Source organism: Calypte anna, chromosome 8 (assembly GCF_003957555.1).
Source record: "Calypte anna isolate BGI_N300 chromosome 8, bCalAnn1_v1.p, whole genome shotgun sequence".
Lineage (NCBI taxonomy): Eukaryota > Metazoa > Chordata > Aves > Apodiformes > Trochilidae > Calypte > Calypte anna.
In genome coordinates, this window is record NC_044254.1 from 8,164,169 (window position 1) to 8,191,164 (window position 26,996).

The window sequence follows — 26,996 nt, forward strand, 5'->3', positions numbered from 1 at the left end:
TCTTTGAAATGAACTCTGAGATGAATAAAGCAAGGCATGATATGCTTCTGTTATGCTGACTGATTTTTTTCAGGTATAAGGAGAATTTCAAAGAAGTTAAACTCACCTTTTACTGGAATCTGGATGCCGATTCCTTTGAAAAAAATGAATTAACTTAAAAAAGGACTTCTGTTGGTTGCATAGGGAGAATCAGATTAAGTAAAGCACTCTCTTGCCCTGGCTGACAACGAACTTTGTGATTTCAATAATCATCTTCAGTTTAGATAGCTAATTTCTGCTGACAATTAACTGCTGGAAATTGATTTGGTGTGGATCGGATTCAGATTGTTCACCCACCACTGTAATTTTTCAAGTCTGTCTTTGCTAATAAGGTGACACTGTTACAGAGAATCATAATTATCAATACAGTTATGGCTCAGAAGAGGGCTCAGAATCTATGCCTGTTTGTGAGCCCAGGGCATCATGGTAAATTACTACCTACAGTGAAAAATAAAGAAAGCTATTTAACTGCTGTGCTGTGAACATGTCTGCAACAGCTACAAAAGTTAACTTTAGCAGATAAAATATACAGAAAGTAGATGTAATCTTGCTCAATCACATACCCACAATCTGACTCAGGAACCCCCCAGTAAGACAGCCAGCAGCAAGCACACACATTCTCAGCTTCAGGCCATGCAGTCCCAGTGCCACGGAGGTTGTTATGTGACCTGGGAAAAGGGAAGCTCCTTGGAATCTCATGCTTCCCAGCTTCAAGATGTGTCAAGCATATGAAAGTCTTGATAAGTAAAGACATTATTTAGATGAGTTTTCCCAATGCAAACGAGATAAAATCACAGGGAATGAGATAAATGAACACTGCTGCTGATGTGAAAATAGGTGTGAACTCCTGACATTCCCACTGATATGGAACTGGACCAAAAATTACAGCCCAAAAACTGAGATCTTCTGCCTCTACAGCTGCTCTATAGCAAGCCACAGTTTACATAGGAAAAAACCATCTATCAGGTAGCATAACTGCCTTGCAAAAAAAATGTAAAACTGGAGAGTTCAGGGTTTTCTGTATTCAAAGTGATAATAATTTATTTAAAAATATGTACGTAGGCACCGAGCTGTGTAATTATACACACCATGCAGATTGTATTCATCCAGATCATGTTCACCCTATTTATACAGATCTGCTATGCACAGCTCAAAATACACACAGCATAAACATGTTGTGGATGTTCACACATTCAACATTTATATTTTTCCATTCTCAAGCCTCCATTCTCAGTTAAGCTCCATAGGTCTTATTAAAACTATGATTTTCTAGCCTGCTGGATTTTTCAGTTCGCTTCAATATGGACTGACAATGAAGTTATGTAAATACAATCACTTTCATATGTTGAGAAGATTCAGATTGGTTTTAAAAAAATAAGAAAATCTTGCAAATGACTGAATATGTACTATTTTCAAAGCACTATTTCTAGGGCAGAAGCTGTTTCACACTAGACAGCACAGTGGCTTTGCTTGCCCATATCAGTTAAAACAAATAGGAAGCAGACAAGAGACAAGGTAGAAAATCCCTTTTAGGGGAGACTAGACACAGCATATGGATGTGTTCATCAAAAGCAAGCACCCTTTTAAAGCCCTTAAGTGTTTGTAGGACTGAAAATTAATTTGTTTTCTAATTCCAAAGATATGCTTCAAACAGATTTTAAAGTCAATGAAACATGACCTTGTATAATCTAATTAAATAACTTAAAGGTATTGGTTGTTTTAAGATCCCTCTGGACATACTCCAGTTCAAATGTACACACATCATCTGTATGTATAAGCTCATAAACCTACAAGAAATGCAAATCAGATCATAAATGCTTTGAGTTTGACAGTGTCACCGTGATTTTCTAAAAGGTAAAACAACAAATTCCTGAATCCTATGTACTCTTTTTAGAATTTAAGGGACACACAAAAAACCACACTGAAAGTATCTTTCATTGGTCCATAAATATCTCACCCATAAAAAAACAACTATAGACTAATCAAATTATTTAAAACTCCGTATCCAAATTTCTTCTCTGGATGATTTTCCAGCCCTTTGAATGAAGCACGGAACCCTATTATAACCTTCAAAGGTCACTTTCAAGCTAAATTTTTAAATTATTCTACTACCTTAATTCTCTACATTTTGTGAACTGAGTTTTCTGCTCCAGCACACATAACTGTATTTAATTACAAAACACATATGACTGGTTTTTTCTATTTTTTTTCCAGTCTTTTTCTTTGTCATTGCTCCTGTGGTCTCCTTTCTTCACTCTCCATTTTAGCCCAGACCTTTTTAGCAGACCTTAGCTCTGATCTGCATCACTCATACTTTCCATATAGATTAATGAACACACACATTCACACTCTCTCCTCTTACTACCCATAAATGCCTCTGCATCTAACAAGAATGCCAAACTCAAATTCTATCTTTGGGGCACCATCGATTTCTGTATTTCCATTTCCTTTTTCCCATTCACATTTTTCTGTAATTTTTCATCTGTTTATTCACCAAAATCTTTCCTGCTATTCCCTCTTCTTTCTTAAATCACCCTTTTTCATATATCCCCTTTCCCCACTTCAAGCTGTCACATGCCATAATTGTTCTCTCCCTCCTCTCATCGCCCCTTCCTTGCTCACAGCAATGATGCTGCCAGAAAACCCACTCCAGGATGCTTCCTGGGAAAACTGGGCTGCCACTGTTTGATTTTCTTTCTTACCTCCATCAGTCAAACACTTGAGCAGCTGCCTCTTTTACCTCCATACGAAGCTGACTGTGGAAGTAGGGAAATGAAAAGAAAATGAGTGCCATGCAGGGACATATTTCTTCACCAAGTTTTTCCCTACTCCAGATTCAGACCCTAATCCTACAATTGGATCCACATGGCTGGCTGTGTTAATCGAAATATGGGATGGAGGTGTAGGCTACAAGCACCAGTTTTGCCATTCTGCCCTTCTAGGACGTGGCCCCTCAGCATCCCCAGGCTGCACACGTCTGACCCCTGGTTCTGCTGCTTCACTTGCAGAGAATTCCTGGGCTGCAGAGCACTCCCGGGCTGCAGAAAAAGCAGATGGAGAAAGCTGCCTGATCTACCAGGAAGCTGAAGCCAATGCTTAACACAGTCAGCTGTTTCCAATATTTATAAAATAAAATAAACACACCACACCTCACTAAACAACTAATCACCTACACCATGTACACAATTTTCTTTCTGCTTCTTTTATTTTTTTCAAATGAAAACTATTTGAGGTGTGCCAAAAAAAAGATGTGAAACAAGTGGAAAAACATTTCCAAGTATTTTTTCTCTCAGAAAATGTTTAATGATCGAAGAGATTAAGGGATTGAGGTTTTTTACTACTTTAAACAAATCCATTTTTACTGAAAATTCATAGAGGTCTATGAAGCTTCAGGCCAGCAGCATTTAAAAAGATTGAGTTACAGCATGCCATTCTGAATGTAGCACATTATGAATTCCACATCCTTCAGCTAGAATGACATATTTAATGATTAAGCCAAGTCACTCAACTCTATTTCCATTTTACTTATTTTTCCTAGCCAGTATTAAATTTATATGTACATTTCAAATGGCGAGGGGAGAAATAGCAGAATAGTGGATTTGTCTGCAATAAAGGAATAACTAACAAGGGCTTATGACTTTACAAAATTAGAGTTCTGTGTGAAAAGTATCATGTGCAAATTAGCCCAACCTTAGCAAATGCTTATTATCCTACTATTCTTAAGTATCCAGTTTTCTATGTGCTCCAGCTCTGCCCTGGATTCTGTCTTTCATTTCATATGAGCTTTTCCTGCTCAGACAGCAACAAAAGTTGCCATAGCAGATCAGATCACTGGTCACATTAAGTTCAATATCCAATATAAGCCAGTTCTTTATTGAAGAAAAATAGGAGAAAAAACCCTCCACTTAAATACCTCTCACTTCCTCCACACTGCTGTACATAAGAGTAAAAGCTCCTTCCTGACCTCCATGACAACTGATTTATGCCCAGAAGCATGGGGTTTAATTACAATGACATAGAGATGGTCAATTTATTTCCTTGCGCTTACTCACTCATGAATGTGCATTTCCTCCTTCCAGCAAAGAGTAATTATCTCTTTGCAATTATCAGCACAGATGTGGCAAAGTTAGAATTTTCATGATTTTCTGCTAAGACCTGGAGCCCTGAAGAGTATATGCTCTGCCAGATCCCTCTGCTCGCCTTAGAATTAATGAATCCCCTGAAAAAAAACATTGTTTCTGCATGAGGATTTTGTAAACTTTTCTAAAACTGTAAAATACAGGTGGAAGAAGTGTTATTGCAAATTCTTTGTCTTCCACAAAGCAAATTTTAAAGGGTATGCTACAGTTTGAGTTGCTCCAAGGTTTACTCCTACGTGCATTTTATACCTAGATGTGTATGGATTTATACGTGTGCAAGTATGGTTTGACACAATATTGCTCAGTTGCTGGGAATTATTTTATTCAAAGAATTTATAGAAACTTGTAAAAAATTGAGTTGGAAAGGACAGACTTGCAGCTATCTTTTGGGCTGTCTACATGTCTGTGATAGGATCAGCTGATTCATGTCACACTGCACTTTTGTTCTCATCTGTTTTTAAGGATCCAAAATAAACCTCACGGCTCCCTCTTATGCCATGGCTTTGTTGCTCTATTATAATTAGAAATATTTTCCTACTGTGATTTAGTTCAGGACAAACATGACTACTTCACTTATTTACTATGGTCTCAGGGAACAGTGTGCTCTCTTTTTTGTACTAAAAACTCTTGTTCTGTCTCTTTTCCTCTGCTTGTCTATTAGCTGAACAGCCCTAGCTTTTTAGTCTCTCCTCACAAGCCATATTTTCTAGACCTGTGATTCTGCTCATTGCTGTTTTCTGAATTGTTCCCAGTTGATCCAAATCTTCCTCTCACCACAGAGCTAAACATGGACTCTGCATTCCCACTAAGGCATGAACCTTTTTAAACTGGTACTGTTGTTCCACCCAATGCTGGTTATCCTGGCCTGAGGCTGTAGAAATGGAATAATTGGAATAATGGAATAAATGGAATAATCAGTTCTTCCATAATTGAATCTAATACTCTTCAGATAATTTCTTCAGTTTCCTATATTTACCTATAAGGGTAATTTTGTCTTTAACATGCTCAAAGTTTAGCTCTGCTTTATGAAGCAACTTAGTAAGCAAGCTTTCTATACCATCATCTAAATCTTTTATGAAAACCCTGACCAGGGCAAACTCAGGACCCAAGTTGTACTCAGTGGAGACTCCCAGTTTGACAGAGACCTCTGAACATTTCTGGGCAGCATCACAGAAGTTTTATACCCACTTTATGGTGGTTTCATGTAGCTTTTTCTCCTCAGTTTGTATATGAAAATGTTATAAAAGACAATATCAAACCCTTACTGTAATTAGATTAAACACCACATTTTGTAACCCACTTGTTTGTGACAGGTTTGATCAGAACACCCACTGGTGGTTCTGCCGTGGCTCCAGGCAGTTCTCTAAATATCCTGGTAGGAAGATCCTCTGTCTCAGTGTCATCAAATCCAAGTTTTCACTGAGCTGTAATAGTGTGCCTGTCCCAACGTGTTGACAATGTCTATGTTCATCATCTTACCCCAGAATATTTACCCAAGTCACGCTGCAAAAGGACTGACAATTACTGAGAGCCTGCAACTTTCTCTTGCTATTTTCAAAGTAAAAATGCCTCTATTCAACTTCAAACTGTAGCACATCTGGTAAGAACTACTAATAAACTATGTGCATATTATCTTATCAACATGAACTTTATATTGTTTAAAGCTTCCTTACCTTTTGAAGAGTTCAGATGACATTCTTACCCCTTGGTACTTGAATTTATTTTAGGAAAAATCATTCAATGCATGCACGAGAAAATGGAAAGAGAAAGATTTTTTTGAGAATCACCAAAAAAGCAATTGTGAACTGTAGATTAAATTAATCCAGAATTATATCCTGCATATGTCTAGTTTTGATAAAATTAGAAATGTATTTGATTCAAGTTTAGGAAATTCCTAATTAATGAATAAATGAGTTGGGGGAGAAGAAGGAATATACAAACATGTTTGCCAAAAATGGGCCTTTTCTTGGGAAAGGGCTGAGAGAGACTTCAGGATCCATTTTTAAAGTTTTAAAATGAGAAACTGCCAAAACAAACATCTGATTTTGCCATATGCCACTTGGGTGGCATAAATACAAACCCAGGAAAGACTTTCTTGCTTTATAATTATTGTACTCATTGCACGAAGAGATACTGTTCTAGCAATATTCTAAGCAATTAATCATGTAAATAAAGTATATATATATATATATATAAAAGTTTGCTACTTAAATTATCACAACAATAAGTAGTTCAATCTCCTGAACTCTGTTCTCCTCTCAAAATTAGGTCCAAATCAAAATGACTTGTTCAAGAGCTGAAGAAAGAAACAGGTTTGATAAATGATTTTTTCCCCGTCTTTAGCACCCTTGAAAATCTGCAGACAGAAATTTCCAGGAGGTAGCACAATGAGAGCCAATGGAACAAAAATACTTTAGAAAATAAACCAGATACAATTTTAGGTCTTTTCCATCTTCTTATTGAGATACACAGTTTCTCTACATGACAATGAGTGTAAAAGAGTTGATCTAGGTTAACAAACCTCTCGAAAATGAAAGAAAATATGTCTTAAAAACCAATACTTTCTAAAACAGCAAAAAATGACAAATCAGTCATCAACAGATCTTAAAAATCAGCATTTCTGTGAAACAAAATCAAGGTTTAGTGTGAGCACACTCAGAAAAGAAATGCTGAAAACGAAGTTAAGTAGAATACATATCTATTGTGTAAGCAGTTTAATGAGTCTTACTTTAAGCCTTGTTGATCTGGCTTGGGCAAAATACACCATCAGACTACATCAGCAGGTACAGAAGTGGAGCAAGCTAATCCTGGAAAGGAAGACTTTATACTAAGAACTGGTTTGAATTTTTCAGAAACTTACTTTGTGGACTGCTTTAGTGCAAAATGTTCTTTTTCCTTGGGAAAAAGATGGTTGCAACTAGGATACAGGTTTACATCTTTATAATGACAATGTTTACAGGTAAATATTTTTTTCTTTTTCTGGCATTATATGTGCACTTAGACTGCATTGAATGCATAGTATCTATCCTGACTGCCTGCTTGTATTTGCTTGGTATTTATATAGTGTCAAGGAACTGGAAAGGCAGAAGGCTGTAAAAAGATTTCTAATCAAAAGTGTAACAATACCCCTATAATTGTTTAATCAAAATGAAAATCAGTGGCATTCAGCAGAATTATGCTTGGATAACTGCTTTTTTCATCTCGCTTCAGCATGAAAACTTTGCTGTTAAATTTGAAACAGGGAGTTTAAGAGTTCAACAGTTAGAAAATAGGTACTCAATAGTAAGAATGTTTAAGTAAAAAACAGGAGGCAGATATGAGTGATGTGAGCAATCCAAGTCAGAGGAGCTGTTTTGCCTCTGTTTTGAAAGAAACTTCATGTGAGTAAAAAGTAATAATTATCTATAAAAATATTTAAATTACCAGAAGATGTGGGTAGGTGTGTAATATATTTAGAAGACAAAATGTTGAATGATTTTACTTTACTTTTTACTTCAAAACCACTAATATGTTTAGCTAACTTAATGCATGTAACCACTGAAAAGAAAATAACAGTTCCACTTGCAGTTGGTTTTGGTATGTCTGAGATCTTCCGAGAGTCCTTTTTTTACATTCTAAACTTCTCCAACCTGAGCTGTTTGAACTGCTTATACAGCTCTATAAATAGTGACTAATCCTTTTATCTAGAGTGCTTTTATCTTGAGTGACAGTGGTTTTTACTTGCACAGCAATTGGCAGATAACAAGCAATATCTACTTGTAAGAACAGCTGAACTGTTTATTCTTTATGTGAAAAAATGTATTATTATTTGTCTTTTGCTGTGACCTATATTTTTGTTTGTGCTGCTCTTATTATGAAGTTGTAGACTACCCATGTAAGTGTATACAGGTATGTGTGTGTGTGTATATATATATATATATACACACAGACACAATCCTACAAAATTCTTATTTGCAACTTATTATTAACAGCATTACTTTGAGAATTTTATTCAGACACTGAAATGCTTATGAAATTACACATATTTAAGTGGCTCTATGGCAGTCACTTTGCATTTAGTAACTGATGTTATTGATTTTCTATAGGCAAGGAATACACAATGTATACCTCCTCACAAAACTAATTTTATTTCTTCATTAGACATCGATGCTTTTGTTATCAAACATGTAAGCTAAATTTAAAAGTAGAAACACGTGATTTCCAAACAAGATTAGCATTCTCATTAAATCATTTCATTAATTTTACATCTTTTTTCTTTTTTTTTTAAGGAGAGAACAACACAGATGCAAAACACTATTTTGAAGTTAGGTTCAGTTTATGCATCTGCTTCATCCTTTCCAGAGCCACTTTTGTAAGCTGTGACTCAGACCACAGCTACAAGGTGAAGGGAGGTGCCATGGGGTAAGGAACTGATATGCAGGGAGTCATGACATCTTCCTAAAAACACAGCAACTAAGTATCCAGACATTCACTATGCTGTTTTTTTCTATGAAAGGTTTTAGAAGGGCTCCCAGCCTATAAATCCTTAAGCACGTTCTGACTACTCTGAAACCCTCTGACAGGGCTAAGTACATCCCTGATCTTACTGCTTCCAGGCTGCAGAAATTTTATCTCTGCCACCAAGCCATGAAGAGACCTCATTCCTACAGCCCTCACATAAAGACTGAGCTTTACACAAGACCTGTGCACACATGGATCTTGCTGTCAAAGCAGGGAAGGGAGCAACACCCGGCAGGAGATGCACTAAAACAGTGACCAAAACAGGGAACAGCTCACAGTAACTTCACTTTTCATATGCTAGAATAACAAAACCAGGACAAGTCACTAACACAGAAATTGCCACAAACTGGGCAAAGCAGATATTGTCCTGGCCCCCAGTCAGTCAGTCGTGGTGTGGGAAGTCCACTTCACTTTGAGAAAGTCAGTCCCAATAAGTCATATTTCTGCCAGATGCCACAACTCATTAAGGTATAGATAGACATCTCCTCTTGGAATGAATACAAGGCTGGCTGGAAAACAGAGAGTGCTGCTGGAAACCCCCCCTGCCAGGCCAGGGAGATAGAACTACCTGTTTTTGATAATCTGGAGCTTCAAGTGGAAATTATAACCTGTTATTGAAGACTGATGAGTGAGAAGGGTCACGGCAGGGAGAGCCTTTTATATACATTCTATGACCAATTCATTCCAGTCTTTCAGATTATTTCAACCTATTTTCAGTTCCCTTCTGGCTCTCCTCTAACTTACCACTCTCTGAGATGGGTCTAGTTACAACTGTGATTGAATAAAATGGACAGGCAAGGAATTAGCCTGAGTAACATTTATCTATTCCTATTTGAAGCAATTCATTGTGTCTGAATACTGCTCTGTAACTTTCCGTGCAAAACGGCTCTGGTTTGCTGCAAAACTAAAGCTTGTTGCAGATTTCTATGAAGGTGTGGTGCCTGGTACCTACCTGCAGCTCTGTCAATCTCAGCAAACCTCCTTATCTACCTTACAGGCACCAGTTTTGCTGTGGGGATAGGCATAGTTATGGCTATTAACTACTTTGGGTGGATGACACTAGTTTGAAAAATAACTGCAAAATATTTCTTATTTTTCTCTAGAATAACTATGAAAGGAAGTGGGAATATTAGGAGTGCAACATAACATGAGTTTTTAAAAAAACTATCCAAGGATGATGAGAAACAGATTTCCTCTGATCCATTGCATACATATTGGTCACTTGAATGCTCAAGGGAGAAGTTATAATAATTCCTACTTTGTAGATGGACAACAGTGCAGAAGGATAATCAAACTAGTTTTACAAGAGGAAGATATTTGGTTTTCTTTGTAAAGTCTGATATAATAGACATACTTATATCTCTCATCTATCAAATTACAGCAAAATTGAGATGAGGAGCTCTACCTTTACCCAATTTACCAGTAGTCAAACAGAAGAAGAGAAAATATGAATCTGTATTACCTGTCTTCCACAGAAGTGTTGAGATTTTTGTTTGAGAAGATATTCCTTTCATCTTGTCTTACTTTATATTTTGTATATAGGAGAGCTAAAGAAAGTTCCACTGTAGATACATGGTACCAGGAATATTTTCCTGGATCATACAGCTTCTCAGATCCTCAAATCCCAAGTGAAAGCTCCTTACATTTTGCAGGGATGTTCAACTACTTGTCAGTCTGTCCCACTATATCATATAGTACTGATAAGTCCTGTGACTCTCACTTGAAGATTATAGCTCCAAGACATTTCATATATGACCAGGAATACTGTCTGGAATTCTTCCACTGTTCAAATGAATGAGAAACTGAAGGAAAGACCAGCAGACTACACTCCAGGTCATCCACATGTAGTTTTCTAAATATGAATTAGGCAAAAATTCATGGCTTTTTACCTGTGACAAATAATGCAGTTTCTCTCACAGCATTCTAGATCTCTACCACAGAATATGTGGGAAACAGTTGCTTGATCACATCCTTTGGAGGAGATATTTATCTCCGTTTCATGATTGTCCATATCAAAACTGCCAGTTTGATTTTTTTCCCAAAAATATAGATATTTTTATAATACTTTGCACAAGAAAACCATGGCATGCGAATGGTATTTTATATTGAACATGTTTAAGACTTGTGAGTCAATGATGTATTTATCAGGGCATTTGTCTCTAATTAAAAACAGTTTAATAAAGCACAATATCAAAAATGTCAAATTGAGTTCTAGATATCCAATCCAGAATGTCTAACTCTTTGTTTATTCTTCAGGTACTCACTGTGATGAAGACATTAACGAATGTTACATGAACCCTTGCCAAAATGGTGGAATCTGTGAGAATTTTCCTGGGAATTACACTTGCCATTGCCCATCTACAGACAAAGAAGGGATTTATTACGGTGGCTGGAACTGCACAGAAGTTCTCCGTGGCTGTACTGATCACCAATGCCAAAACAATGGAATCTGTATCCCACATCTGAAAAATGGCCAACATGGATTCACCTGCACATGCTCACCTGGGTATACAGGAACACACTGTGAAACTGAAACCACACTTTCTTTTCAAGGAAATGGTTTTCTTTTGCTGAAGAATCCCCTCATCTCTAAAAAGGAATTTTTCTACAACATAAAACTGAGGTTTCAAACTGTGCAGCCTACAACCTTGCTGTTTTACCGAGGGGAGAAAAATACATTTGCAAAGCTGGAGCTACTGAATGGCTACTTGCAGCTCTCCCTGCACGTCAGAAGTCAGCCACAGGCTCTTCTGCGTATCTTCCATAATGTCAGTGATGGAGAATGGCACTCAGTGGAGGTAACCCTGGCAAGAGCTGTGACTCTTCATTTGCTTGACAGCTCTTGCATAGAATCCTGCCTCAATAAAAAGTCTGTTATGATAGATAAGGACCACGTGATGCTTGCATTTCAGAGCACGTTTTTGGGCGGCTTACCAGTGGGGAACATAAGTGGCAGCTCTCTGCTTACCAGCTATAATATACATTCTGCACCTTCGTTTGTAGGCTGTCTGCAGGACATTGAAATAGACTTGAATGTTGTTACTCCAGAGAATGTATCACTTGAATCATCTTTAAATGTCAGGACAGGATGCCCAAGGAAGGACTGGTGTGAAACCCATCCGTGCCAGAACAGGGGACGCTGCACCAACCTCTGGCTGAGCTATCACTGTGACTGCTACCGGCCCTACATGGGGCCAACCTGTGCAGCAGGTAAGGGAATGCTCTTTGCATTGATATTGTAAGTGCTTGCTGAAAACACGATCATAAACAATTGTTTTTACCTGGTGTGAAATGGCCTGGCCTTTAGGATCTCTGGAGCTTAATGTCAACTGCTAAGAAAGTGCAAGGGGTTAGTAGTAGCATGCCTTCATTATTTCCTAGTTACCTTCCCAGGAAGGTTGAGTTTCAGCCTGACAAAAAAAGTCAGGCTAAACTGGTGGATTCCACTCATCCAGTTTTAAAATCTTCTTAGTGCTCTTAGCAGGCCATAAACTCTGGAAAACTGTAGTTCACTGGAGGTTATGTACCTCGAATAAAATTTAGAAAGCAAGCAAGTCACTTGGAGTTCAAGTCATACTATCAAAGCATTCTTTGAAGACTTTACCCTCAAGCTCTCTAGACTTTTATAAAGAAACTAATTTAAGACAATGAAAGGCGAGCAAAAGTACTGCAAGTCAAAATAAAAGATTCCAATTTTAAACAATGAATGAGATTATATTATTAACTTAATCTGATTAGCCTAAGGAAGGGTTTCAGAGGCTGGAAGCAGGGCCCATTCATCTCTCAGCTGGTCCCCGGGCAGCTTTGGACAATCACTGGCAAAGGTGGCTCTTACCAGAGAGCTGCTTGGTGATGGAGGTAAACAGGGCCATGGCTCAGCAAACAGAGCACATCTCAGCAAACATCCTCTTTGGTCGTGACAAGCAGATGCCCATAGCACTTCTCCTTCTAGAAATGATCTTTCCGAGTGCAGGCTGAGGCTAAAACAAAGGGCAAAAACTGGTTCCTGCCCAGCTCCATTGTGTAAAACTTTCTGGAGCTGTAGATGCAGAAAACCTCCGAAGCCCTCAGGAACATTCTGGACTGGACTCTTAAATCCTTCTCCAGTAAAAGTTTTAGAGTTTTCAAACAAGCAGTTTTGTTTAAGAAAATTGTAGAGGACCAAGTCTTCCACACAGCATTCTTGTCCCTGCTTCCTTCTTTGCCCCCATGCTAACCATCCACTCGTGTGAAATCATACCAATGTGTAGGGAGGAAGAAATCCATACATGCATATATTTATGTATATATATTTGCCAAGTGGCCTGGAAAAAATGAAATGCAACAGCAGAGCCATCATCAGATTGGAATGGACAGATCCTAAACTGGTGTAAACTGGCATGGCTGCGCCAGTGAAGCTGCATTGATTTACATCAGCTGAACAACTGGCCCCAGGGGTTTATTGAATGCATGCCTGCAGAAAGCTGTAGTCTGAAATAAATTTCAAAATGTTTAAATGCAATTTAATTTTGTATGCTATACTTAATAGTTATCAATACTTTTCAATAGTTTTTCTTTTTTGTTTTATTGCAAAATGACAAAGTCTGAGAGGTAATTGTAACAGACTTCTTTGAAGTCTAGCTGTAATTTATCCAAAGATTTGGAAAGCAACTTTGGAGTTTGGGACAACATCTGGTAAATATGTTGCCTTCTTATATGAAGCAAAATTAAAACCAGTCAGGGCCAGGAGAGGCTTATACTGGCATTAGAACTGTAGAGAATGATTAGAAAGCATGCATTATGTTTTTATTTTTTTGCTGACCACAGTATTCTTGCAAGTCATGGCACAATGCCACTTTGATACATAGGTTCTAGATATATGCCATATTTAAAAGACTGTGGCAAGTTTCTTAAAAAGCAGACTGGGGGAGACTTGTGGTAAGGGATCACATAAGAAATGCTAGTTGCTGCCAAGTATTTAATTGACAAGAGGCAATATTTTCACTACATATACAAAATAACAAACAGATGTTGACTCATTTTGATCAACATCCAGATGCTGTGGTCCTAGAGGTTAATATTGACCAAGGTGAGGCTAACCATCTCATCAAGCAGAAGATCAGATCATATAAATGCATATTTATAAATAGAAACGTAACAAAGCAACCTTAAACATGAAATAGCTTTTTGAAGATTAATGTGTCTTTCTAATACTGCAAATGTGCAACCCTCAGGAAAAAATATCTGTCTCTAGTACCACCTTACAGAGAAGATATAACTGAAGGAGATTTAATCCCTCAAAACACATATTTCAACGGAGACTTATTTCTACACATGGGCGTTTTAAGAAGCAGATGTAGATATATCAGTAATCTTATTCATAGAATTAAAATATGTCAAATGTATTTATGAAATTATCTGTTTAGGAGCAAGTGAGAGATTTATTCCTGTTGCAGAATGATATTACTGTGCCACATAGTAGGGCAGTGTGGCTATTAAGGATCTATTGGAGCTTCACAGACAGTCCCCTATTTTCACTGTTTTTTTTAATATAGTCATAAAAAATAAAAAAAAGTAGTGTTTCAGGCAGAAGCTCGGCCTATCAGGTCTTACTCTAGGAATTTTACTGCACAAAAGAGGACTGACTGTAGCTATGTGAGCATTTAAAAACAAACTTTGTTTATTCTTTCTATGAATTTGATACATTAAAAGTAGCTTTTGATAATTTTTAGGCAGGAAGTCTATATTATTGAAGACAAGATCACAAAAAGTGTAAAAATAGAAACACTTTGCTGTGCTTTAACAAGATGATTCATCAGAATAAAATACGGTTTGGGTTACATTTTTTGTATCCTTACAAGTCTGAAAATCATTATTGAAAATAGCATAAGGGGGAGAGGCAGATGGTTTTGGTTTAATCGTTTTAATTGATAAGCACACACACAAAAAAAAAAAAAAAAAAAAGAGACAAGAAAAAAGGCTTACTTGATCCTGAATCCTTTGTCTCCCATGACTCTGGCATTATGGTCACTCAGAGGACTACAGAGCAGGATTCATGGCTGGATACAAGTTGGTGAGCATGTGTTGAGACCCAGGAAAAAAAGTCTGTCAGAGAACTAGGAAGCCCATGCAGCACCAGATAGATGCCCTGCTTGGAGGCTTTCACAGGAGGGGTAGCTGAACAGCTTCCAGCTATTTCAATATTTGGAATCACTGCAAAAAATATGACAAAGCTTCAGAATTACATTAACTTCCATGGTCATCAGAGGATCAAAGTAGGTTTAGGTTAGGTTCTTTATTGAACCTAATTCTTTATTGAAGAACCTAACCTAAAAGTTAGGTTATTTTCAAAATGATCTTTCTTAGGACCAATCCAGGAAACTAGAGCAATCTGTCCTTGTTTAGCAATTTAAAAACACAGCATTATACAGAGCATGATAAAGGGGAAAAATATGCCTGACAGTAAAACATCTGGGCCCTGCACAGAGGCTTAATGCTTCAACCATGGAACCCAACAGGAATTTAGAAATAGAAGCTATTTACAGCTGGATCAAGTCTGTATTTATCCATAAATACCAGCACGTCTTACTGCCATAAGTAAACATTACCAGAAGTAGCTATTTTATCATTGCATTGGCTCCTTTATCATTCAGCCCTCGCTATTTTATTTCTCTCCCTTCTCTCTTTTTTATCTTTTTCCCTATCTCTAACCTCTAGAGTATATTCCAGGCCGTTTTGGATCTGAGGACTCCTCAGGCTATGCTGCTTTTTCTGTTGATGCCATTCAGGATGAAAATCTCAACATATCAATGTTTGTCCGAACACGCAAATCTTCTGGCTTGCTATTGGCTTTGAGAAACAGTACTCACCTCTACATTAGAGTCTACTTGGAAGGTGGGAAACTCACAATGTTAGTGCTAAATTCCATTAAATTATCAGGGAAACACTCCGTGAATGATGGAAACTTCTACTTAATAACATTAAAAATAGAACCAAATAAGGTGGAATTGTTTCAGTCCTCACAATACCTAGGCTTTATTTCCACCCCAGTACTAACCATCCAAAGTAAGCATATCCTTTACGTTGGAGGCCTACCAGATAACAAAGAAACTGATAGCAGGTATTTCAAAGGCTGCATCCAAGATCTAAGAATGAATAACCAGCTGCTGGAATTCTTCCCTATCACCAGTCCAGTGAATTCTCTTATCAACCAAACTCTGATCAACGTCACAGAAGGCTGCACTGGTGACAACCTCTGCAAGGTAAGTATTCCATTTTTCAGAGCATTTTCACATATTTATAATGGGAAATTTATTTTAATTTTTTACACGTTATTTCATTATTAAGACATGATAATGATAGGAAAATATGCAAAAATGCTAGAAAGAACAGATTTTGTTAAATTATGCCACACATGATGAACATCATCAGCAAATTGTATTTGCATAGGGTAGAATAAAAATATTTTAAGGTTGTAATACTGTTTTTTCACCACCTTTTGAACATGATCTTCACCACTTCTGAAACAGAATTCTCGTTTTTTCCCAAACAGCCCCTCTATCCTTAGAGTTGGGAGTCCACCAGGTTTTATTCATGCTTAGGTTATCTCTTCTCTTTCCCTGTAGTCAAACCCTTGCCACAACGGTGGTGTGTGCTATTCGATCTGGGATGACTTCACTTGCACTTGCCCCCCTAACACAGCAGGGAAGGCATGTGAGGAAGTTAAGTGGTGTGAGCTTGGGCCCTGTCCTCATGAAGCACATTGCCAGCTGGTGCACCAAGGATTTGAATGTAGGTACATTTCAGCTATTTCTGTCATCACTGGAGATTAGAAACAATAGAATTTTTCCAGCGTGTCTTTAATACTCAACATTCACTGCCTTTCAAGTTGGTTCAAATGCTATTTCTGTGTTAAAAGATTCATTGTGTCAATTTTAAGTAACATTAATGGGAAGACTCTGCCCTACAAACCCAGAAATTTTCATCCAGGCCCCCATGACACAGACACTGATGTTTACAGGACCTTTGCTTTTGAGTCATTCAACAGAGCTTTTTGGGGTTGTACAATAGATTGTAAGTGTACTTTTCCTATTTCCAGAGCAAAGAGATAAGAGGATATCTGGTGTTGGATTAACCTTAGGAAGTTCTCCATTCTCCTGAAAAGAAAAGCTACATGACATACATTGCATAATTTGATTTTTAAATGTTAAATATCTGTGAAGAAAGTCATCTAATACCAACACTACAGTTATTCAGCTAGTAACTTCATGGGAAGCACCTGCATGCCAAGCAGTCTGTTTGCAAACTGATGACTGTTAGCTGTCTTAAGAACTTTAGCCATCCTGCATCTCTCTCTTTCCTTCTTCACTTTCCTTCTCCTTCCCACCCTGGAGTGGAATTTAAAAGCAAGTAAGGATTTTGAAGCAATATTTTTTCTTTTTGCCATCAAAGAAAGCCCTAACGATGCTGTGAAGGAAGATAAGTGCACACACAGTCTGATGGAAGCTGTTAGAATGGAATGAGAAGGTTGGTCAACAAAAGATTTCTATCATAGACAATTTGCTGGCAGATCAAAATGATGCTCTTTTTGTTGAGACTGTTAGAATCTGCATTGCAACACTAGTTACGATTTATAACTGAAAATAATTGCACCTTCTCTAGTAGGCATCTTTAATGATAACAACAAAATAGGTTCTCTCATAAACTTTACTGTTGAGTATTATGGTAGAATATAAACACAGAGATAGAAGAGAAAAGTATCTGAGCTTGTTTCCTTTTGTGAAACTCAAGGTCATTTACACTGTTAGATCACATTTAGATTTCTGTGCTGTTTCATGTGGCAATAATAGGGAGTTCTCCTAATAGATATTTAAAAATTCCTGCACTACAGAGCAGCTATATTTAGCTACAGCCTAGACTTCTTGTTCAACACAGAGTAAAAAAAAAAAAAAGAGTTCCACTGGCCAGTGAGTTCTCTGCCTTCTGGTGTCTCATGCTCTGACTAGCTTTGTAAGCTATGGTAGAAAAGGAACTGTTTTCCAGGGGTGATCTCTCTCTTTCACCCAGAGAGCTGCAATTAGCAAGTCTTTTAGGAAAACATACAATCCCTAAAAAAAAGAAAAACAAGGAAAAAAGCCAAGAAGGGAAGCTAAATGTGGGAAGCAAAACTGTCCAGTGCCACAACTGAGAGTAGAAGCTTATGCATACAGCTTGCTGTGCTCAGGAATTTATAAGATTTGTACATGAGAATTTTAGCTTTATAAGTTTAAAAAATCAGATTTGCAAGACATTTAAAAAGATCAGAAATCATTTTGAAAAGCTCCTTCATTTTCAGTATGGTTTCTTCTGAGCAAACTTATCCTCTGAGAAAGATAGAACATTTGATGCACCAGGCAATGTAGTTACACCCCTGCTGCCTTAGAATCAGGAAAAACAGTCAATAATTTTGTAGTAGGATTCCCAGAGGTTCTTTTCATCAAGATTTACTGAGCTCAGAAATAGCTGAGGAACCCATCTTATATCAGTGCTAGGATCTTGCAAATCTCAATTTGTCTGTAGTACAAACAGAAGACATCCCTTCCTTCTGCCTGTCCATAATCCTCAGAAATCTAAGAACGTGCAAATTTGTGCATTTTAGTAGAAACCATGCTAATGAAAGTTGTCAAATACCTTTGTGAAGATGTCCATAAAACTGCCACAATGCTGCCCATCAATTTTCACTCACAGCAGTGCAAACTGAGTGCTCAGCTGCCCTCCCAGTCCTGTCAGCACATCCTTGGTGCTGTCAGCTGGGCTGTGGCACCACATGCACAGCAGGAGAAGCTGGCTTTAAATGTGACAGGCAGGACTCCTCTTATATTGATTTTGAGTTTTTGGGGTTTTTTTTGCCAACTGACTTCAGTTTAAAATCATTGGTTGTGCATCAGTGAGAGTAAACTGGGATATAATCAAATACTTTATAAAACCTCTTTAGTGCTTGGCCTAAAAAAATGGGAATGGAGCACAAAGATTCACTCCATCCAGATCTTTGAGAGGGAATAAACTAGCTGCCTGTACTTAGGAAAGAAACATAAAATGACAGATATAGATCTTCCTTGGAAATACCGCTCCAGCCTCATGTTTGAGTTGTACACAATGACAGTCACCTTCCTCACTTTGTCTAAAGAGGAAAAAGAGAGATTACACTCACCTAGAATGGTATCCTTAAAACTGATAACTTGAGATGATGCAAAGCAGCACTCCTTTGGTGTCACTCGAGCTGGTGCTGGCCCTGCCCTGTCAATCCTATGGCCATAAGGGGCAGGCAAGCACAACGGCAACACTGGTGGATTGGTTTTCAGCAAACCCTGACGTGACAGGGACCATGGGGCACTGAAGAGATATTGTTCCAATCATGTATTGGTTTAAAGTTGGCCTGGCTTCTCAATTTTTATCTTTGCACAGGTCTTGCTAATGCAGTGTTTAATGGCCGAAGCAGCGCGATATTTTACAGAAGCAATGGAAAAATCAGCAGAGACCTCACCAGTATCATCTTTGGCTTTCGAACTCGAGACACTGATGTGATACTGCTGTATGCAGAGAAGGAGCCAGAGTTTGTGAACATCAGTATCCACAACTCCAAACTACTCTTTCAACTGCAAAGTGGCAACAGCTTTTACAAGCTGTCCGTCTCTAGTTCAGTGCCTGTGAGTGATGGGAAATGGCATCAAGTGATGGTCTCGATGGTGGAGCCCCTGTCCCAGTTCTCTAGATGGCTCATTGATGTAGATAACAAGAAGGACACTGCAACTAGCACAACTGCAGCAGGAAGCCTCAACTTTTTAAGAGAAGAGACAGACATCTATGTGGCTGACAAGGCTTTTGACAGACTGGATGGCCTGCGAGGGTGTATGAGCACCATAGAAATCAGTGGCATTTATCTCTCATACTTTGAAAACGCTGACATCCCTACTAAAAAGCCTCAAGAGGAGCAATTTCTCAAAATATCCGCAAACCCTGCTCTTACTGGTTGTTTGCAGGTGGATCTCTGCAGCCCAAATCCCTGTATGCATGAGGGGATATGTGAGGACTTCTATACTTCTTACCATTGTGTTTGTCCCAAAGGATGGACTGGCACACATTGTGAAGTCAATATCGATGAATGCTCTTCAAACCCCTGCATCCATGGGAATTGCACTGATGGGATCAGCTCTTATGAGTGCACTTGTGAACCTGGGTACACAGGGGTAGATTGTGAAGAGGACATAGACAACTGCCGTGGCCACCAGTGTGCAAATGGGGCCACTTGCATTGATGGGATTAACAGCTATTCCTGCCTGTGTGCTGGTAACTTCACCGGGAGATTTTGCAGGTACTATAAACAAGACAAATCCATGTGATTTTGTCAGGTCTCTCCTACAGGGTTATTACATCACTGATGTCTCCATTTTAAATACAGATGTTATGCATCTATCTATATATTAATCATAACTAAAGAATTAATGTATAAAGAGTCTGCTATACAGAAAGCTGTACAGCTCAATTAGGTGTGGCCCAAGCTTAGGCAGACACTGACGAGGCAAGGAGGTAGGGAACAAGGTAGAGATCTTCTGCTGAGCTGTGCTGCCAGCCTGGGTCCTATAAGCTTTAAGAGACAGATGTGTTACATGCTTTTTAGAAAAAAAAGACTTAAATGGTTCTGAAGGTCTCTCAGGCCAGCAGTCCTGGTGGCTGCAGACACCTCACAGCCCACTCTTTCCAAAACTTCTAAGATTCCTTACATACCTGTTTCCTGTTCTTCTCAGACACTCCTGTAAAGGCTTCAAGGTCTTCCCAGGCCTCTCTGTCCTTTAATTACCCTTCTCTGCACACTGAAATTTCTCCCTTCTGAGCATGCCCTGTTGCTCTCAGAGAGGGCAAATTCCTTCTCCTCCCTCCAGAGGACTCCAAAAGACTCAGTCTGCCGCAGCCTGAAACATGCATACAAGCAATCATCTTCATGCTGCCCAACCATAGTCTTTTAGGCTATAATTACACAACTGTGAATTTTGATTGACTTTTTTTTTTTGAGTAGTCAGAACATCCTAGAATCTGATGCTTTACATTGGCCCAATAGGCCCAGTAGGCCGCTGTCTTGCATGCTGAGTCTCAGTTTTGAACTCTCTTACTAAGCGGTCAAGGTGTCGAACAGAGCCATGTCAATCATGCAGGTGGAGTATTGGTTTTATTGGGTTTTTTTGTGGGTTTTTTGTTTGTTTGTTTGTTTTTTGCTAAGAAATGAATATTTAAATTTTCAAAAAGTTAGGTAAAACATGTTTTAAGAGAATTAAGCCTCAGTTCCTGCTCTCCTTCCTTTGGACTATACCCCAGCCAGTAGCATCATTGCTCCTCTGGTTCAGTTGCCTCCTAACACAAAGCATGAGCACTCTGAGTACTCCATGCCTCAGGTGTGTCAGTGAATAGAGTTGTGGGTTTCCTTCCCAAAGAGGAAGTCAATGGGGCCCTAAATATTTGCAGCCTCTGAAACTGTTCATTTACAGGTAAAATCTAATGTCTTTCCCATTGGTATTGAACAGTATCTGCCAACAGGAGCACTGCTCCCTCTGCCTGGAGACCAACACTGCCAGATTCTGCATGAAGATAACAACTCAGCAACTAAAGCATTGGAGTGGGGCCAAGTGAAAAGCTGAAAGAGCATGAGACATCCAGAGACAAGCAAAGAGCTAATAACTGCCATTGCACTCTTATTTACCTAGGTACAGGAAATTACCGTACACAGTTTGTGGGAATGAAGACAGGAACCTCACGTGTTTCAACTACGGCAACTGCACGGATCTCAGTGGGGAGCTGACGTGTGTGTGCCTGCCAGGATTTGCTGGAGAACGGTGAGATGCTTCACCCAGTGGATCTTTGTGGAGCAATTCTTCCAAAAGCTGTTCCAGAAAGGTCCAGAGGATAACAGCCACAAGGGTATTCCTCTCCTGCAGAAATACAGACAAAGAAGTTTAAGTTCAGTGTTTTCTTGCTTAAGTGACTTTGAGGGTCTGAAATGATAGTAGTTTTACTCAGACAAAAGTGACAAACAAATGCAGCAAGATTCAATCCAATATAACACCATTAACCTTTAATTCCAGGGCATTATTTCTTAAACAGCAGTGAACAGTTGCTTCTGCATGCCTTGTTTTTGGCTTTTGTGTCAGTTTTTGACCAGCTAGAATGTTAACTTTCCATAGGTGGGAATACATAAACACATATCCTGCTCACACATAAAAATCAGCTGCAATACACTGACACACAAATATGCAAAGCCATTTCACTTTCCCATGTATGTGTCATGAATAGACAATCTGTTCTTACACAGGGAAGGTATGAGATGAAATACCTGGTGGCATTTCAGCTTGCTACGTTATTGCTGAATGCTGAAGTGTGAAGACAAAATTACTGTTTTAAAAAGAAATTAAGAAATACTTTTCACATGTTACAGTTTAGTCTGAAACAGAGAGGCTTTCCTCATGGTGAAATTCTTATCTTGGAGCATGTTGCAATTCACACTTACTGTTTGATAATGTTTTACAAACTCCTCTGGAGCAGGAGGCCTGACAGCTTCAGGGTGTTGGGTGCTGTAGAAATAATTATTGTTCCTGGGGTAATAAAGTCCCAACAGGTAAGGGCACCTTTTTCATAATGACAAAAGAAATATTGTAGGTCTCTTTGTGAAATTAGCATTACATCACAATATAATAACAAAAAGGTTCAACAGGACCAAGACACACTGGCCCTGCAAACACAAAGAAGTTTTCATTCTCTCAAAAACTGATTTTGTGGTAACATTACAGTAAGTTATGAAAGATAGATGAAAAGGAAATTTCCACCCACTCAGTGCACAGTGTAGCTGGCAGACATGTATGCATTTCACTGTTGAACTCAGCCAGCAGGTCCTTATACCACCTCACAGTATTCAAGAAAGAGGTGAAGGGAACAAAATATAGAAATAAAAGCATATTCTTACCAACTTATATTTCTCTATATTTCAGATATACAGATCAGCTATTTCAGATGTGGGGCTTCAAGGTAGAAGGGAAGTACTTTTTTCTTCTTTGCCCCTCCGGGCAACTTGCAAACTACAGCTTTGGGAATGAACCTTTGTTACATCCATCCCACTGGCTGGCAATAATCTCTATTTTATGGTTCCCACGGTTCTTTTATTGAGCAGCAGCCTTGTACCAAGGGCTCTATATTTTAAGTGACTACCACAGCATTCTTCTCCCATGTCTAAAACTGACTGTTTATACTCTTTTCCTCCAGGCTGCCAACCCACAAATGAGCCATAATTCTGTGCTTTCAGATAGTCAGATATTAAATAAGAAAACTGCATTTCCCCTTCCCCCCTTTTTTTTTTTTTTTTTTTTTTTTTTTTTTTTCAGAACAAAGTCAAATATATGAGTCATATTTATGTGTTAGGTTGAGAAAGCAGACATTTTCCTTTTAAAACAGTGTTTCATCCCTCAGAAAGCCACTGATGCTTTCTATGTCTATCAGTTGACTTGGGATCACACAAAAAATAAGACCTCAATCAACTTATTCATAGATGGAAAGAAAAATATGAAAAAATAAATCTTCATAAAAGGAGTTATAGCTGTCTCTTGAAAACATTTTTCATTCAATTCAGGCTGGGATTTTCAAAATTACTTAAGGAAGTTAGGTTTTAAAGTGTTCTGAAACTCAGCTGGAATTAAGTGCCTAATAATCTGAAAGATTTGGGGGGGTTGTAGTTGTTTTTTTATTTGCATAGGTAAGTTTATACCTATATAATTTTTATAAATGGTAGGCATACTTTAATTTAGCTTTTTCAAATATATGCATGTAATTTACCATTGAAGGAAAGTGTTGAAACATTTTTAGAGATTAATAAAGAAAAGCGATTAAAAGCATTTAATACAAAGAACTGCTCCTCTCTAATGTAACACTAAAAAAATATTGCACAGTTATGCATATGATTGAATTAAGAAATTCCTTATAATTCAGAGGGATTTTTCTCACGTTCTTCTTCAAGAATAAGCCTGCTTTTAAATCTGGATTAACCATTAGCATTACTAGAAAAAAAGAAGCATGGAATTAAAAGGAACATTGTCAGACATCTACTAACTTTCAGATCATCTCACACATTTCTCATAAACAACATTGGTTGCCTTGATTAATGATGAGAACTCAAATTTCCTTTGTCATCAGAATTAATTCCAAAATATGTGATAATACATATTTAAGCTTGTCAAGATGTGTTCTTCACCATTCTTACTATTCTTGGGGTCCATCTTGCAGAAACCAGAAAACAGTGTCTTATGGGATCTACTGACATTTCAAATGGCTATAGAAAAAAAAAAAAGAAGAAAAAAGAAAAGGAAAAAAAAAAGCAAAAGCAAAGCAGGTGAATATTCCCAGATTCCCAGGAGCACTCAACTGGGAAAAACATATATTTATTTGACTTGCATGCAAACAGCTGAGAAGGAAAATATGTCCTCAGCTCCCAGGAACAATGAGAAGGGATAAGCAAGTTGTTGGCAGGACTTGTGCAGATCTAGTTATGAAATCATACACAAACTTTCATGTCGTGTTGCTAAGCACCATTAACTACAAAACAGGTTACAGAAATGAAATTTCCAGAATACCTGTCGTGTTTCAAATAATGCAGGGAGCTCAGGAGCCTGGCTACCACAGAACTGAAATAGAGCATCCTCCTCTACCTTCCCCCAAAGTTTCTGAATTAAAAATGTGCCTGTTTAATGCCTTTGATTTTTGATTTCAGATACTGATTATTTGAAGTCTTTCCTCTAGGTGTGAAAAGGACATTGATGAGTGCAGCTCTGACCCCTGCCTGAATGGGGGCCTCTGCCAGAACCTGCTCAACAAATTCCATTGCCTCTGCGACATAAACTATGCCGGGGACCGCTGTGAGATCGATGTAAGCGACCTCTCCTTTTTTGTCTCTTTACTCTTGTGGCAGAACCTCTTTCAGCTTCTCTCCTATCTAATTCTACGAATGGATGATGAGCCAGCAGTTGAGTGGGGTGAGCAGGAAGACTACTAAGCAGTCTTCAAACATTTGTATTTTGATGCAGCAGAAGATGCCTTGACCAAACGGCTTAGTAAAGCAACACAAGCATCAGAATTTTAAAACTTGTTTTATATTTCTTTGAATGATTTGCTGTGAATCACTTTGGATCTGGTTTAGTTCTTTAACTTAATTTAAGAGCAAATGCCAGCAGATCTTAAAAAGTGTTTCATCCCACCTCCACCTGAGTACTTCACCACATGCAAACTGCCAGTGGGCAACAGTGGGGCACACCAATAGGCAGTGAACATTAACAAGAACTGTAAGATCTACTGATGATGGTGTTCAAACCCTATTGCTATCAGTGGCAAAGCCCACTGCCTTCCATTAGGCTAATTTGACACTTAAATTACTATCTTTGCATCACATACCATGTTTGCTGCTGTTTCTTTGGCAGGAAGGTCTCACATCTGTAAAATCATGTAGGATATTTTTGGATAATTAGATAATGGCTTGGATTAGCTATTGGCTGCACGCAGAGGACACTCTCACATCCATTTGAATTAGTGGTATTCCCACACTGATATCACTGATCCTGGACCTCTGCTCCAGTACACCTCCAGTATCTCATACCGAGATAAAATACATCCATCTTAATCTTCACCATGATTCCTCTTTCAAGAAGTGCCCAGTAAGTACTTCAGACTTTAATATCATAGAGTTGTTGTTTATTTAACAAATAACTTCAGGTTTTAAAGCTTGAAGGTATAAAAGTTATAAATTCAGGTAAATCTGTTATTTGTCAATAGATATGAGTGTCTTCAGAAAAAAACTATGGGATTATTCCTTCTGAGGAAGTGATCAAGGTAATTCAGTTGATTGGTTGTCTGTGGATTCTTTAAAGAGTAAAAATAAGGGGCCTGACATTTATGAAAATCAGGAGGTTTAGCAAAATCTATTGTAGCAAAATATGTGTGTAGTTGTCTCTGAAATTGCAGACACAACCTAAGTACATAATTAAATAGAAAAGTGAGGGGTTTTTTCCCCAGAAAAGTTCTTTAAGGCAAAAGGCATTTATGAATAGTGCATTTCTTTGGGCATTCAGGATCATAGTTTATAGATTCTCTATTCCTCTAAGTCATTTAAACAGTGTCCTCGAGTGCTGATTCAAAAGAATAAGCATGTATAAGGTGGTTTTTATTATTAGGTGATATGGCATGTAGCAGTAACAGGAAAGACTGACTCTATACAATGAGGTTTTATGACTCCAGAGGGAACAGCTGATCTTTTGCAGAACTCTTTGAGCCCACTGATATTAATTTCCCCCACTTCAAATCTGACCCTGGTTCTTCAGTCCAACCCAGCTTACTGTGGATTGGACCTGGAGTGTTTATGAAGAGCAAATCCCACCTTTAATTCAAAGTTTTAATTCCCTTTTAATTAAAGTTGCATTAAAACACCTTTAGTATGTGTATAAATGAGATGTTAAGGTTCCCATTTTGCCACTGCAGGATGTAGCAAAAGTCACTGCCTGAGGATCAAATGTCCCAAAGTCTGATTTTTTTCTAAATACCACCCAGCATATCATTGCAGAAACACTCTACAATCTACTCCTGTTTTCAGGGGTGGGGATGTATGGGGGGAACCCAAACACATTTTTTTTTCACATTTGAGGGAAAAAATCATGATTCATCCCTGTGCTATGTCACAGATTCCTGTCTCAAACACCTGCCTTAGTATGAAAAAAAATCACATTTACTTATAATAACTGCAATACACAAGGATAATTTCTTCACTGTCTTTATCATGCCAGAAAAGTGATAAGCATAATTTTCTTGTTAATCTCTTATTAGGGGGAAAAAAAAAAAAAGTCATAGAGCTGAAAGAGCCTTTCCTCTTTGTAAGCAATCAATAAACACAAAATGGAAATGCAGGTTCTAGCACTGGGGATAAAATTAATCATTGCCAGAAACAAAAGTGTATGTTCTATCAAATGCAGGGCTTAGTTACCTTTATGGAAAGCTCATGTAGCATTGTGAGCCATAAAACACAGGCAAAGACAACAAACAAAAACTAGGTTTGGACTGGATGATCTCTACAGATCCCTTCCAACTCCAGTGATTCTGTGAAAACCAAGCTGCATTTTGGATATTTTTTCAAATTAAGATACAGGTTTGGAAAATTGTTTTTTTATTCCAGATAAAGAAATATGGTCAAACCTAGAATGTCAGAGGAAAATATTATTACTTTTCTAAATTAAATCAGTATTTCTGTTTCAAATTCTGCTTACAGCATCAAAAAAGTAAAAATAA

The 26,996-nt window shown here is 38.1% G+C and overlaps 1 protein-coding gene across 1 annotated transcript in view; it reads left to right on the top strand.

Moving 5' to 3' along the window:
• The window catches only part of CRB1 (crumbs cell polarity complex component 1), a 100,819-nt gene that overhangs the window by 56,886 nt on the left and 16,937 nt on the right, over positions 1-26,996 (top strand). Inside the window, exons 6-11 of the mRNA XM_030455437.1 lie at positions 10,935-11,888; positions 15,375-15,919; positions 16,283-16,448; positions 19,101-20,007; positions 21,392-21,520; positions 24,468-24,594. Coding sequence (XP_030311297.1) covers positions 10,935-11,888; positions 15,375-15,919; positions 16,283-16,448; positions 19,101-20,007; positions 21,392-21,520; positions 24,468-24,594 — 2,828 coding nt within the window. The remainder of the gene's footprint in view (positions 1-10,934; positions 11,889-15,374; positions 15,920-16,282; positions 16,449-19,100; positions 20,008-21,391; positions 21,521-24,467; positions 24,595-26,996) is intronic.